Source organism: Desmodus rotundus, unplaced genomic scaffold (genome assembly GCF_022682495.2).
Source record: "Desmodus rotundus isolate HL8 unplaced genomic scaffold, HLdesRot8A.1 manual_scaffold_100, whole genome shotgun sequence".
Classification (NCBI taxonomy): domain Eukaryota; kingdom Metazoa; phylum Chordata; class Mammalia; order Chiroptera; family Phyllostomidae; genus Desmodus; species Desmodus rotundus.
The window spans coordinates 188,568-201,367 of NW_026527153.1; the positions used below are offsets into that span (position 1 = coordinate 188,568).

The following is a 12,800-nucleotide window of genomic DNA, read 5'->3' on the forward strand; positions in this document are numbered from 1 at the left end:
ACTGGGTGTGAGACTGGCTGGCTCAGACCATCCCTGGGGGAGGATTTCCACACACTGCTAATGCCTGTGTGTGGCTCTGTGTCCACAGCTGTGTGTGGTTGTGTGTTCATGTGTGAAGTTGTCTTTTTCTGCATGTCTTCATGTAAAGCCACAGGTCTGTGAGCCAGGCACCCATGAGTGCAGCTCTGGGTGTGTCCACACGAGGCAGAGGGCAGGGGGACGAGCCTCCTGAGCCGGGGTGGCTTTTATTATTCATGAGTGCGCCGTGTGGCTCTGTCTATGCCTGCGTGTCCGTGTGCAGCGGCTCTGGGTGTGTCCACATTCAAAGCTGAGTGTTGTGGCTGTGTCTGCATGTACAGCGAGTGTGTACTGCTACGTGTGACTGTCCACCGGTGCAGCTCCGTGTCCGGGTGCGGCGGCTCTGCGGGCGTGTCACGGACCCCTGGGGCTGGCCCTGGATGGAAAGCCCCACGGCCTCTGTGAGGCTGGCGGCCAGGGTGAGTGGGCTGCGGTGGCAGTGTGGCTCCTCTCACCTCAGCACCCTGCTGTCAGCCCCGTGGCTCAGGGGCCCGGCCCATCACTCACCTACCCTGGGGAGCGGTCACAGAGCCAGCGGGCAAGGGTGAGCGCAGCCGGAGCTGGAAAACAGCCTGTCTATCTCTCCAGCCCGTCTGACAGCTCTGAACCCTCCTCCGGCTGCCACATCGCCTCCCATCCGCCACGGAGTGTGTTTGTTTGGGCTCGATGTGTGCATCCCTCTCACAGCTGTGCTCCCTCCAGAGCCGTGGGGCATCGGGTTTGTGTCCAGGGAAGGAGGCTACCCTTCCTGCTGACACTGCCACCCCCACAGCTGCCTCTCGAGCACCGCAAGGAGGTGTGTGTGCTGGAGGGGCCTGGCCTTGGCGTGTGCTCATTAGCATGTGTCTGAGCCAGCCGCTCTCCACTGACACCTGCGGGGGCAAGGGCAGCGCCAGGGGACGAGAGTGGGGACTCCCGAGCTCCTTAGCGCTTGTTAGTGTGTGCCTGCTGGGGGCAGGCCGCACAGCCTCCCCACCCCAAATCCTTCTGCTCAGGCCAGCACTGCGGATCACCCCCCACCCCTCCTGGGGGCCTGCCCGGGCTCCCTCTCCCGCTCCCTCCTACACAGCAGCCAGTTTCAGGAGCCTCTCCCCAGTCCCCTCCCTCACAGATCTCCTGCCAGTCCCAGCTGTCCCCCAGGCCCAGGGTTGGCCCTAGTCCCTGGCCCTGCAGGCCCCAGCCCCCTTTGGACATGAGGGTAGTGGTCAGCGTGGGGGGTCAGGGCTGGGTGGTTGGGTGTGGGGGGGTTAGCTTTAAAGGTCATCTGCAGGAAGGAAGAGGAGGCCCCATCCTCCTCTGACCCACCCCCCATCTTTTCCTCCCAGTGACTCAGGCCCCGGCTCTCACACAGGGCTGAAGAAGACAGGCCCCCTCCCGGGCCTGGCATATGCACTGAGCTGCCGTCGGGAGTGGGGGGGTTGGATGCGTGCAGGGACAGACAGGTCTAAGCCCTCCACCCATCTCCCATGCGCCCCAGTGGCCCCTGCAACCCTAGCTAGGCCCAGCCCCTCTGCTCTCACAGATGGGAACCCACAGCACTGGGCCCACCTCCCGGGGCTCCGTGACCTTCCTGCACCCGTGCCCGGGCCTGCTGCTCTCTGGGACGCAGTGGGACCGCGGGGTGGAGGGGGCCTTAAGGCCCCGGCTCCGTCGCCTAGCGGGAGCACCCATGTGTCAGCACCACGCGGCGGACAGCTCCGAGCCCCAGCCGGCGAGGAACCTGAGCCAGAGAGGCGGGGCGAGGAGGGAGGCGGAGGCTCGGTTGGGAGGAAGAGACAGGGGAGTGGGGCGGGCCCGGAGGAGGGGCTGGGGGCGGGCCAGCTGGGCTGGGGGCGGGGCGGGCGGCGATTGAAAGCGGCCGGGCTAGTGGGCTGGCGGGGAGCGCAGAGCCTGGAGTGAGCCTGTGAGTGCGAGCTGGAGCCCCGAGCCCGGCTCCTCTCCTCTCCTCTCCTCTCCGTCTCTTCGCGCCACAGCCGGGCGCGCCAGGTAGGGTAAGCCCGTGGAGCCGTGGCCACAGCTGACCTTGTGGGTCCCGACCCCACTTCCCGGGATCCCGCGGGCCCTGGAGTTCTGGGGCGCCCGGGCTGGGATGGACCGGGGTGTCCAGACCGCGTTCGCCAGGAGCTCTGGGAAGCGGGAAGACGGCCCCAGGCGTCCCGCCTTTCTTCTCCAGACCGCTCACGCCCTGCACGGCGCTCTTCGTTCCTCCTGCCCCTCTGTCCTCTGGTCCGTCTTTCTGTCTGTGCCCCTTGTCTTTGTCTCAGCCTCTGGGCTGGATTGCTCCCTGCCCGGACTGTGTGGCCCAGGCCCCTGGGGCTGCCCGCTTCCAGGGTTCTGGCTCCTCTCCGGTTCTGTCCCCATCCGTGAGAGCTTTGGTCTCTGCCACCTCTGTGGGAGGCTTGTGGTCTTGAAGGGTTTGGGCCTCAGCCCCCATCTGGGTCCCTGGCCCCATCTGTGTTGGTCTTCATGCTTGCCTCTCTCTCCTGTTTGCCTGGCTGAGCTGCTGCTTTCAGGGGTACCCACAGGACCCCAGTCCCTGACCCTGGGGAGCTGAGGGGGCAAAGTGAGGAGACAGCCTCCACCTCTGTGGCCAGGACATGGGGACCTTGAACTAGTTGCTCAGTTCCCCTCTCCTGGCTTCCCAAGCCTTCGTGACTGTGAGAGAGTGTGCGGGGCCCGTGTCTGTGTGGGCAGTCTGCACGTGATGGGGCGCAGGGTGGAGAGGAGGGAAGGGCCCCTGAAGGCTGGGCCGGGGCGAGCGGGGCCCCAGACGCTGAGGATGGGGAGACTGGAGATGGTGACTTTGCTTGGTTCTGAGCTGGAGAGGAAACGAAGACCAAGTATCAAACAGCATTCTGCGTAGAGCTGAGATGTTGAGATGCCTCCCCTTAGCACTGGTTTTGAGATTTTCACCAGATGAACTGTCCCCACCCCAGACACACACATGTGCTCACACCTACGTGCCCTGCTGACTTCAGACCTGTGGCCACCTCGGCGTCCCTCCCTGGGACCAGCCTCGCCACCTTCCTGCCAGCCCCCAGGGCCTGAAGTCTCTCACTCCCGCAGCCAGGAGGCTCTGGGGGTGGCTTTTTCAGAACCAAAAGCTGGGGCCCTTGGATGCTCTCCCGGCCTCCACTCTCATGAGCAGTTGGAGACCCTTCCCTCCCTCTTCCCCTGTGGGTGGGGTCTTAGCCAGCAGTGGCCCGGTCAGGGAAGCCAAGGCCCGGGGTGGGCGCCAGACCCCAAGTTCGGGACTCCAGCCTGGCCTCTGCTGTGTGGTTGTTGACCCTGGGGCCCTGGGAGGGCTGCGCCGGCTTCTGGACACTCTTCTGTTCATGGTGACACTGGCGTCAGCTGGGGTCTCCTGCTCGCTCTGTCTCCCACCCTCTCTGCTGAGCTGCGATGGGCACAGGGCCCATCTCCAGACCCAGGTCAGGGCAGAGCTGAGGGACAGGCCGAGGGGTGGCCCGGGCGCTTCTCAGCCTAGTCTGTGCCGTCGGCTCTCGCTGACTCCTGAGTGCCTGGGAAAGGGGGGCCGGGGGAGGCAGAGTCAGAAGGGGCAGCCGCTCTCAGATTCCTCTCCTGTCTGTCTGTCTGTCTGTCTGTCCATCTCTCTCTGCAGGAGCCAGGCCCCTCCTCATCTCTCTTCCTGTCTGTCCTTTCCTGCTCCCTACTTCTTCCTCTCTTTGGCTTTGCTGCTTCTACTCTCATCCCCCGGAGGCTCCGGTCTGCTGGACCCATCCACCCTCTTCGGGGCCATGGGGTCACTGCCTGCGCTCCTAGCACTGCTGCTGTGGGGCGCTGTGGCCGAGGGCCCAGCCAAGAAGGTGCTGACCCTTGAGGGGGATCTGGTGCTGGGAGGGCTGTTCCCGGTCCACCAGAAGGGTGGCCCCTCAGAGGAGTGCGGGCCCATCAACCAGCACCGGGGCATCCAGCGCCTGGAGGCCATGCTGTTCGCTCTGGACCGCATTAACCGGGACCCGCACCTGCTGCCCGGCGTGCGCCTGGGAGCACACATCCTGGACAGCTGCTCCAAGGACACATACGCCCTGGAGCAGGCCCTGGACTTCGTGCGCGCCTCTCTCAGCCGAGGCGCAGATGGCTCCCGCCACATCTGCCCTGATGGCTCCTACGCCACCCACGACGATGCTCCTACCGCCATCACCGGTGTCATTGGCGGCTCTTACAGTGACGTCTCCATCCAGGTACGTTTGGGCTGCTCAGATCGGGGCCGGAGAACAGGCTGGAGGCGGGGCCCAGATGCCCACTTAGCAGGTGCTGGGAGCTGCCGTGCACTGGAAGAGGAACTAGAAGCTTCCTTTGAGTAGCTTTTTACAGAAGACTGGGAAAATGTCCCCCATCACATAATGGGGGTCCATTTTTAAAGGCATTGCAGGGAAAACACGCCACTTCCAACCCCCCCCCACATCTGATGCTAAGCGGCCCCGAGAAGCTGAACAGCCAGGCCTGTCAGGGCAGAACTCCAGTTTGAGCCCCGGCTCCTCCACTTCCTGCGTGGCTCTGGGCACCACTTCTCTCTTCTGTGCCTCAGTTTCCTCCTCATAAAATGGGACTCATAACACTGCCGCTCTTGCAGGTGTGGTGGAAAAGTAAGGGGGATATACACAAAGCATGCATCGGGGCCTGGCAGGCCACAGGGCGCAGTCCACGTGGGCTGCTCGCTTGGCTAATCTGTCACAGGAGAGGACGCTGAGTGCTAGAGAGAGGCAGGCCGGCCATCCAGGCCCCCGCTGAGGGGAGGCATGGGCCACAGGCTCCCACCGGGGCCCTCCTGGTCCATCAGACCACCTCGCCATGGACCAGGAAGAGGTGAGGTTTAGCAGCCAGAAGCAGCCCACGGGAGAGAAACTGGAGTGGAAGACCCAGGAGGAAGAGAAGCAAGCAGAAGGGGGAGGCCCCCCAGGGTCTTCCAGTGAAGCACCCGGCCCTCCTTCCTCCTGCTCGCCCACAAGGGTCAAGCAGAGGGTATGCCCCCCCCATGTCCTCAGGCACACCTGGCTGCTCTAGCCCAGGGAGGACCCTCCCCTCCCCGTCCCTGACGGATCCCACCTCTTGCTGGCCCCTTAGGTGCCCAGGTGGAAGATGAGGCCAGGACTGGGATCAGGGTTGCAGGTTGCTAGGAGGGTCTGGGCTGGGCCCCAGCTTTCTTTCGGAGAATGGCCGAGGGCCCATTATCAAAGGCAAGGCCTGGACTCCTGACCTGGGACACTTCTTCAGGAGAAATGAAGCAAGAGCTGCCTGAACCGTGGAGGCAGCCTCTGGCCTGGGGTGGGGGAGGCCTGCTCCCTGCACCCCACCCCACCCCAGCTGCAGGGAGTGAATTCCCGGTCCTGCCAGTCCCAGCAGTGGCACGTGGCCAGTTGCCTTGCATCGGTGTGGCTGGCCAGCCCCAACGTCTATACCTTGGCTGGGGGCTGCTGTGGGCAAGCAGCCTCCCACCTGCTGCTGTCTACAGGAGCATCTGGGGGCTTTCCCAGGACCCCCTCCCCACAGCTCTCTCCGGGGCCCATGCCTTCATCTCCAGGGGTCAAGTTACCTCCCTTCCTCCCTCCTCACCAGGGGTCACACCTCAGTAACAGTCTGCTTTTCAGTGTCTGGGACAAAACCAGGCCTGGCCCTTCATCCTCAAGCCACACCTGCCTGTTAATGGCTCCCCCTCATCGCTGCCCCTTCTCCCTCCCCAAATCCCTACCACCTTCCGTGTGCCTGGCACTGAGGCCTCACTGCATTATCAGTTTTATCTGCCCAGTGGCCTTGTAAGGGAGGGTTAAGGGACCGAGGCCCAGGGGGGTCTGCCCACCTGCCCAGGGCCCCAGAGGTGGGAGGTGTGGGAGGAGAGGGTGTGGAGACAGAAGGAGGAAGCCGTCTCTCCCCGGTGAAGTCTGGGACCTGGGTTCCTCCTGCGGAACCCCAAGCTTCCCTGCTCCCACCTCCCTACCAGGTCCTCGGCCGGACCCCGCTCTTGGCGGCAGGGCCCAGCTGCCAGGGGTGGCAGAGGGGCTTCCAGGCAGTCAGTGGAAAGCAGGAAGCCTTGTTTATTTCAGTCTCAGGCACTGAGTGGAGACCGATGCTTGAGGGCCCTTAGATCTGGGGGAGCCTTTTCCTTCTTTCTCCATCATCCCATCGGGACTGGCTCTGGGGAAGGGCTAAGGCCCCAACCAGGTATCTGCTTAAGAGCCCTGGGCACCCCAGATGCTGTCTGTCCCCTGTGCAGCCGAGCACCTGCCTCTCTCCACCCATGACTCGGGCTTCCCTTTGGCTCCCGACTTTTGCTACTGCCACATGTCTGAGGGGGACAGCGGCGGGGATCGGGACAGCAGGCAGCTCTGGACTGTGGTGCCTCAGCCCTGGGTCTGCTGTCCCCCGTCCTGGGAAAGGGGTAGAAATCTCCAGTCCCCGGGGAAAGACACATCAAGACAGGATTGAAGTTTTGGGGCAGAGGGGGGACCTCAGGGCTGACCAGAGGGACAGATAGCTGCAGGGGACACAGTTGTCTCTGACCCTTGCCCTCTCCACCCCTCTCCCAGGTGGCCAACCTGCTGCGGCTATTTCAGATTCCTCAGATCAGCTACGCGTCTACCAGCGCCAAGCTCAGTGACAAGTCCCGCTATGACTACTTTGCCCGCACAGTGCCCCCTGACTTCTTCCAAGCCAAGGCCATGGCCGAGATCCTCCGCTTCTTCAACTGGACCTACGTGTCCACCGTGGCATCAGAGGGTGACTACGGCGAGACAGGCATCGAAGCCTTTGAGCTGGAGGCCCGCGCCCGCAACATCTGCGTGGCCACCTCGGAGAAGGTGGGCCGCGCCATGAGCCAAGCCGCCTTTGAGGGCGTGGTGCGCGCCCTGCTGCAGAAGCCCAGTGCCCGTGTGGCCGTCCTCTTCACCAGGTCCGAGGACGCCCGCGAGCTCCTCGCTGCCACCCAGCGCCTCAACGCCAGCTTCACCTGGGTGGCCAGCGATGGCTGGGGGGCCCTGGAGAGCGTGGTAGCAGGCAGCGAGGGGGCTGCCGAGGGCGCCATCACCATCGAGCTGGCCTCCTACCCCATCCGCGACTTCGCCTCCTACTTCCGGAGCCTGGACCCCTGGAACAACAGCCGGAACCCCTGGTTCCGCGAGTTCTGGGAACAGAGGTTCCACTGCAGCTTCCGGCAGCGAGACTGCGCGGCCCACTCGCTGCAGGCCGTGCCCTTCGAGCAGGAGTCCAAGATCATGTTCGTGGTCAACGCGGTGTACGCCATGGCCCACGCGCTGCACGACATGCACCGTGCCCTCTGTCCCAACACCACCCGCCTCTGTGATGCCATGCGGCCTGTCAACGGGCGTCGCCTCTACAAGGACTTCGTGCTCAACGTCAAGTTCGACGGTAATGGTGCTGGCCGGCGTCCACTGGGCGGCTGGCGTCGGAGGGTGAGCGGGAGCAGGCCCTCAGGTTCCATTGCTTAGCTATGAAAATAGTCTCCAAGTAAGGGTCTCACCAGGGGGCTTGTGTCACAGCCAGGACAAGGGTGGCAAGGCAGAAAGGACCCCAGCTGGAGCCAGGACTATGGTGTCTGGCCGACTCCTGCACTTTGAGGGTCTCAGATCCTGCTTGGGCACTTCCCTCTCTCTCTCCTGCCCCTTTAGCTCACAGGGCACAGGGACCGGGCCGGTGAGCGTCCAAGTGAGGGCGGGCTGGAAGTGAGCGTTAGATGACAGTTTTCCAGGGAAAATGCCTGTTCCTTTGCTTGATTTTTCCGTTCATGGTGGCCACAGCCTCTTCAAACCGGAAGTTATTTTAATAAAAGCCCCAGTTTTAAGAAAAATGAGCACCTCGGACAGATCCCCGAGGGACAGAAGGAGAGGACACAGCTGTGAGGGAGCCTGGAGCACGGGCCCAGGGCCAAATCGAGCAGCCATTCCTGCTGACCGGCCTTCCAAGGGACAGGGCAGTCAGAGGCTGCTGGGGCCTACGTGGCAGGGGGCCCGGCTGGGCTCGGTGGGAGGGACTGTGGGCTTGAGCTGGATGCTCAGGACTTCCAGGCTGGGTGGCGTGGGTAAGGGCTGTGGGGACCTGCGTGTGATCCCAGGCTGCGCCGAGCACCAGGGAACCTTCAGCTGTACATCAGCTGCTAGTTCAAACCCTGACTTCTCACTGGGACCCAGCACAGCAGGGGTGGCCCCCTGAGCACGGCTAGGAGACTGGAAGGTCACAGGGGAGTGTGGGAGGAGTAGACATGGTATGTGAGCTTCCTGCAAACCCATGCAGGCAACCATCGGTGGTTTCGGTTGACGGCTGAGGCTGGGGTTTGGCGCACCCTGGGGTCAGTGTGAGGACCAGCAGGGACTGGCACCAGGGCTGTCGTTGCCAGGATTTTGTAGGGCTGGGGCCAGACCTGAGGCCACGTGTGTTTGGCTCTGTGGGTCTGCGTGTTGAGTTTGGGGAGAGAGACGTGGCGTGTGCTGTGCTCAGGTTGGGGTCTGGGTTGGCGGACTGTGGAGATTTGGTCTAGGCCTGGGCCTGGGGAGTCGTGGCCAGAGGTCAGTGGGGGTTTTTGGTCTGTGCTGATGCCTGGCCTTTAAGATTGGGGTTCTGATGGGGACTTAGGGTCGGGGTCTGCGGGAGGGCTCTGATTTAGCACAACAGCGATGGGTAGGGCAAGGCCGGCTTTTGTGGGGGCGGTGAGGAGCAGGATGAGGACCGGCCCAGCTCTGGGGTTTGGGTTCCATGTTCGGGGGACGGAGGGGGGGCGTTGAGGTCATGTCGGGGGCCCAACCCCTCTTCCTTCCCTCCGCCTCCCCCAGCCCCCTTCCGCCCAGCTGACACCCACAGCGAGGTCCGCTTCGACCGCTTTGGTGACGGCATCGGCCGCTACAACATCTTCACCTACCTGAGGGCCGGCAGGGGGCGCTACCGCTACCAGAAGGTGGGCTACTGGGCCGAAGGCCTGACCCTGGATACCCGCCTCATCCCGTGGGCCTCGCCCTCCGCCGGCCCGCTGCCCGCCTCCCGCTGCAGCGAGCCCTGCCTGCAGAACGAGGTGAAGAGCGTGCAGCCTGGGGAGGGCTGCTGCTGGCTCTGCATCCCCTGCCAGCCCTACGAGTACCGGCTGGACGAGTTCACCTGCGCCGACTGCGGCCTGGGCTACTGGCCGAACGCCAGCCTCACCGGCTGCTTCGAGCTGCCGCAGGAGTACATCCGCTGGGGCGACGCCTGGGCCGTGGGGCCGGTCACCATCGCCTGCCTCGGCTCCCTAGCCACCCTCTTCGTGCTGGGCGTCTTCGTGAGGCACAACGCCACGCCCGTGGTCAAGGCCTCGGGCCGGGAGCTCTGCTACATCCTGCTGGGCGGCGTCTTCCTCTGCTACTGCATGACCTTCATCTTCATCGCCAAGCCCTCCACCGCGGTGTGCACCTTGCGGCGCCTGGGCCTGGGCACCGCCTTCTCCATCTGCTACTCGGCCCTGCTCACCAAGACCAACCGCATTGCACGCATCTTCGGGGGGGCCCGGGAGGGAGCCCAGAGGCCGCGCTTCATCAGTCCCGCCTCACAGGTGGCCATCTGCCTGGCACTCATCTCGGGCCAGCTGCTCATCGTGGTCGCCTGGCTGGTGGTGGAGGCGCCGGGCACGGGCAAGGAGACAGCCCCCGAGCGGCGGGAGGTGGTGACACTGCGCTGCAACCACCGGGACGCAAGCATGCTGGGCTCGCTGGCCTACAACGTGCTCCTCATCGCGCTCTGCACGCTCTACGCCTTCAAGACCCGCAAGTGCCCTGAAAACTTCAACGAGGCCAAGTTCATCGGCTTCACCATGTACACCACGTGCATCATCTGGCTGGCCTTCCTGCCCATCTTCTACGTCACCTCCAGCGACTACCGGGTGAGCTGCCCGCTGCGGAGGCTGGGGTGGGACACTGGACCTTCCATCTCCCGGTACCTCTGTAATCTTCTGATGCCTCGGAGGCTCTGACGGCTTAAATGCTCACCCGGGGCACCCAGTTGGTGGGGGCCCAGCTGGGACTGGACCCCGAGGAAGGCAGGAAGGCTGAGTGGGGCCTGGGGAGCTGGCCTGGGAGGCAGGGGAGCTGGAGGGAGCTGATAACAGACTTTGGGACTCAGGTCCTCTAGTCTGGGGGTGGGAGTGTGCAGTGTGTCTGAGCAGAGGCCCTGCCCCGTCAGCTGTGGTGGGGAGACCTCTGCTCTGTTCGGGGAGCTCTGGGGCTAGTGGGCGAGCAGGAGATTGACTAAAGAGCCAACTCCGGAAGTGCTGCCAACTGGTTTCGGTTGACAAAGGCCCCAGTGGGAGTGCGGAAGAGGCCGTGTGTTTGGTAGTAATCAGGTGCACACTGTATGTGTGTGTGCAGAAAAATCAGGGGGAGCTCCTTGAAAGAGGAGTCCTTGAACTGGGCTCTGCAGGAAGGCAGGCTGGGTAGGGTGGAGAAGGTGGGGACGGCTGGCTGGAGCACAGGGTGTGCGTGGCCTCTGATGGGGAGGGAGGCACAAATGTTGGACAGGGAGCAGAGGTGAAGGGGAGAGCTGCGGTGAGGATGGCAGGTGAGGGAGCCACGAAGCTCCAGAGGGGCCATCTTGGCTGCTCCTTGGAGTCCTGCCATGTGGCGTGGTGCCCTGGGGCTGTGTGACTCTGGGCTTGAGAGCTGAGAGCAAGGGAGGTGGGGAGGTGAAGCAAAGAGGGGCAGAGATCGGGGTACAGGGTTGTTGACGGGTACAACAGGTGAGCCCTGGACCCCAGCTGTCACTGTGTGTCCCCATGGGCCCCCTTACATCAGGGAGCAGTGGCTGCTTTGGCGGGGTGGCTGGGGAGGCCTCCCGGCAGCAGTGACAGAGGCGCTAGGCTCTGCATGGTGAAGGGAGCATCGTGGTGGATCCTCACGACCGGAGTGAACTCCGTGGCTCTCCCCGTTTTACAGACGAAGACACGGACACTCAGGGAGGTTCAGTCCCTTGTCTGAGGTCACTCAGCTGGGGAGTGTAGAGCAGGGTCTGAGCTGACAACCTTAACAATTAAAGGAACAGGAAAATCAAGGCCAGAGTCCCTGCAAAGGCCCCTGCCCCAGGACGGAGGTATGGTGGGCAGCGCTGGGGACCAGGGTCGGCTGGGCTTGGCTGCTCTTGCACCTGCTGGGCCACCTGCCTGGGTGGTGGAGGCCAGGGCTAGGGGGTGGGACTGCTCTGACTCAGCCTGCATTTGCATATGGTTTGCATTTGCATGCCAATCACAGGTGGCTAAGGACTCGCCTGCGGCACACACAGTACTCACACATGCATCTGCCGACTCACGTGCACAAACACACACATACCTTCACATGAATGCCCACACTCACATGTGTACACGTCAGCACACCTGGCACACTCTCACACCTTCCCACCTGCACCTGCATCCTGTACTTGCACCCACACAGCTACACACACTCTCTGCCCCCTACATACACACGCCCGACAAATGTCCTTGCACTTACACACAAGCCCTCTGTACCTGCCTCCCTCTACACACGTGTGCACACACACTCCCACGTGTACATGCTCCCCCGCATGATCACACCCACAGCTGGAACTCAGTCTCCCTGGGAAGACAGTCCCCAGGGGCTCATGCTGGGACTGTGCCCAACCTCCCTAGAAACCCTCTGGGGCTTGGCGAACAGACTCAGGCCCAGGGCTGGATGCTTACATCTCCCCCACCCCCTGCGCCACAGCCTTGGCGGGGTCGGGGGGCATGGACCCTGGGGCCAGGCCCAAGCCTTGGGGACAGACTCATCCCCGCCCCCGCCCACCGCAGGTGCAGACCACCACCATGTGTGTGTCGGTCAGCCTCAGCGGCTCGGTCGTGCTCGGCTGTCTCTTCGCGCCCAAGCTGCACATCATCCTCTTCCAGCCGCAGAAGAACGTGGTCACCCACCGCGCACCCACCAGCCGCTTCGGCAGCACTGCAGCCAGGGCCAGCTCCAGCCTCGGCCAAGGTCAGCGTCCACCCTAATGCCCTCCTCCGCTCCCTGGGCTGCTGAGATCCCTTGGCTGGGAACAGGAGAGGGTGGGGGTAGGGGGCCCTCCCTCTGCCGCTACTGTGCACCCTCTCCGGAGGTCCTCGGGGTCAGCCCCAATCTCCAGCTTCCTCTCCTCAGGGTCTGGCTCCCACTTTGTCCCCACTGTTTGCAATGGTCGTGAGGTGGTGGACTCAACAACATCATCGCTTTGAGGACCCCATACCCCTGCCTCGGCACGGCTGCTCCCCGGGACCCGGTGCAGACCCCGTGTATCTGGAGCCAGGAGGAAGTTGTCTGGAGCCCTGCAATAATGCCCACCCCACGCCACTGACCCCTCCTCACTCCAACCCTTCAGAGTAGAAGGTGGGGCCTTGGCCTGGGAGCCTCTGCAACAGCCACCAACGGCCCCTGCAGTGTGTCCCCTCTCGGCCAGACCTGGGACTCCAGGGAGGGAGCAAGCCAAGGGTCCACTTGGCGTTGGAACAGGGTGGCTGAGGACTGCAGGCCCTAGTCCCCAATCAGCAAAGGTGCTTCCAGCCCTGTCCCTCCCTCCTTTTAGGGCCTTTTTACTTTTTTTATATAAGTTATTCTGGGAGGGGGAGGGGGGTTATGAAGGGGGCTGTCCCTCCCTCCTCCTGCACAGTAGTTTGTCCTGTGGTTTATTTTGTATTATCTGTAAATAAAGTGTCTTTATTTTAAAAAGAAACCACTCTCTAACTTGGA

At 63.3% G+C, this 12,800-nt stretch overlaps 1 protein-coding gene across 1 annotated transcript; it reads left to right on the plus strand.

The window, feature by feature from the left end:
- The first annotated feature begins 3,782 nt into the window (after nucleotides 1-3,782).
- GRM2 (glutamate metabotropic receptor 2) lies at nucleotides 3,783-12,523 on the plus strand. The gene is made up of 5 exons (XM_053917689.2): nucleotides 3,783-4,283; nucleotides 6,627-7,464; nucleotides 8,883-9,958; nucleotides 11,873-12,053; nucleotides 12,216-12,523. Exons 1-5 carry the CDS (start codon nucleotides 3,837-3,839, stop codon nucleotides 12,287-12,289), a joined length of 2,616 nt encoding a protein of 871 aa, XP_053773664.1. The 5' UTR covers nucleotides 3,783-3,836; the 3' UTR covers nucleotides 12,290-12,523.
- Nucleotides 12,524-12,800: the final 277 nt, after the last annotated feature.

What these genes read in the sequence shown, in the direction of transcription:
- GRM2 (XM_053917689.2), top strand. Translation starts at nt 3,837, where the DNA reads ATGGGGTCACTGCCTGCGCTCCTAGCACTGCTGCTGTGGGGCGCTGTG. An exon ending in ACAGTGACGTCTCCATCCAG is followed by an intron (nt 4,284 to 6,626) that starts GTACGTTTGGGC and finishes CCCCTCTCCCAG; the next exon opens with GTGGCCAACCTGCTGCGGCT. An exon ending in CAGCTCCAGCCTCGGCCAAG is followed by an intron (nt 12,054 to 12,215) that starts GTCAGCGTCCAC and finishes TCCTCTCCTCAG; the next exon opens with GGTCTGGCTCCCACTTTGTC.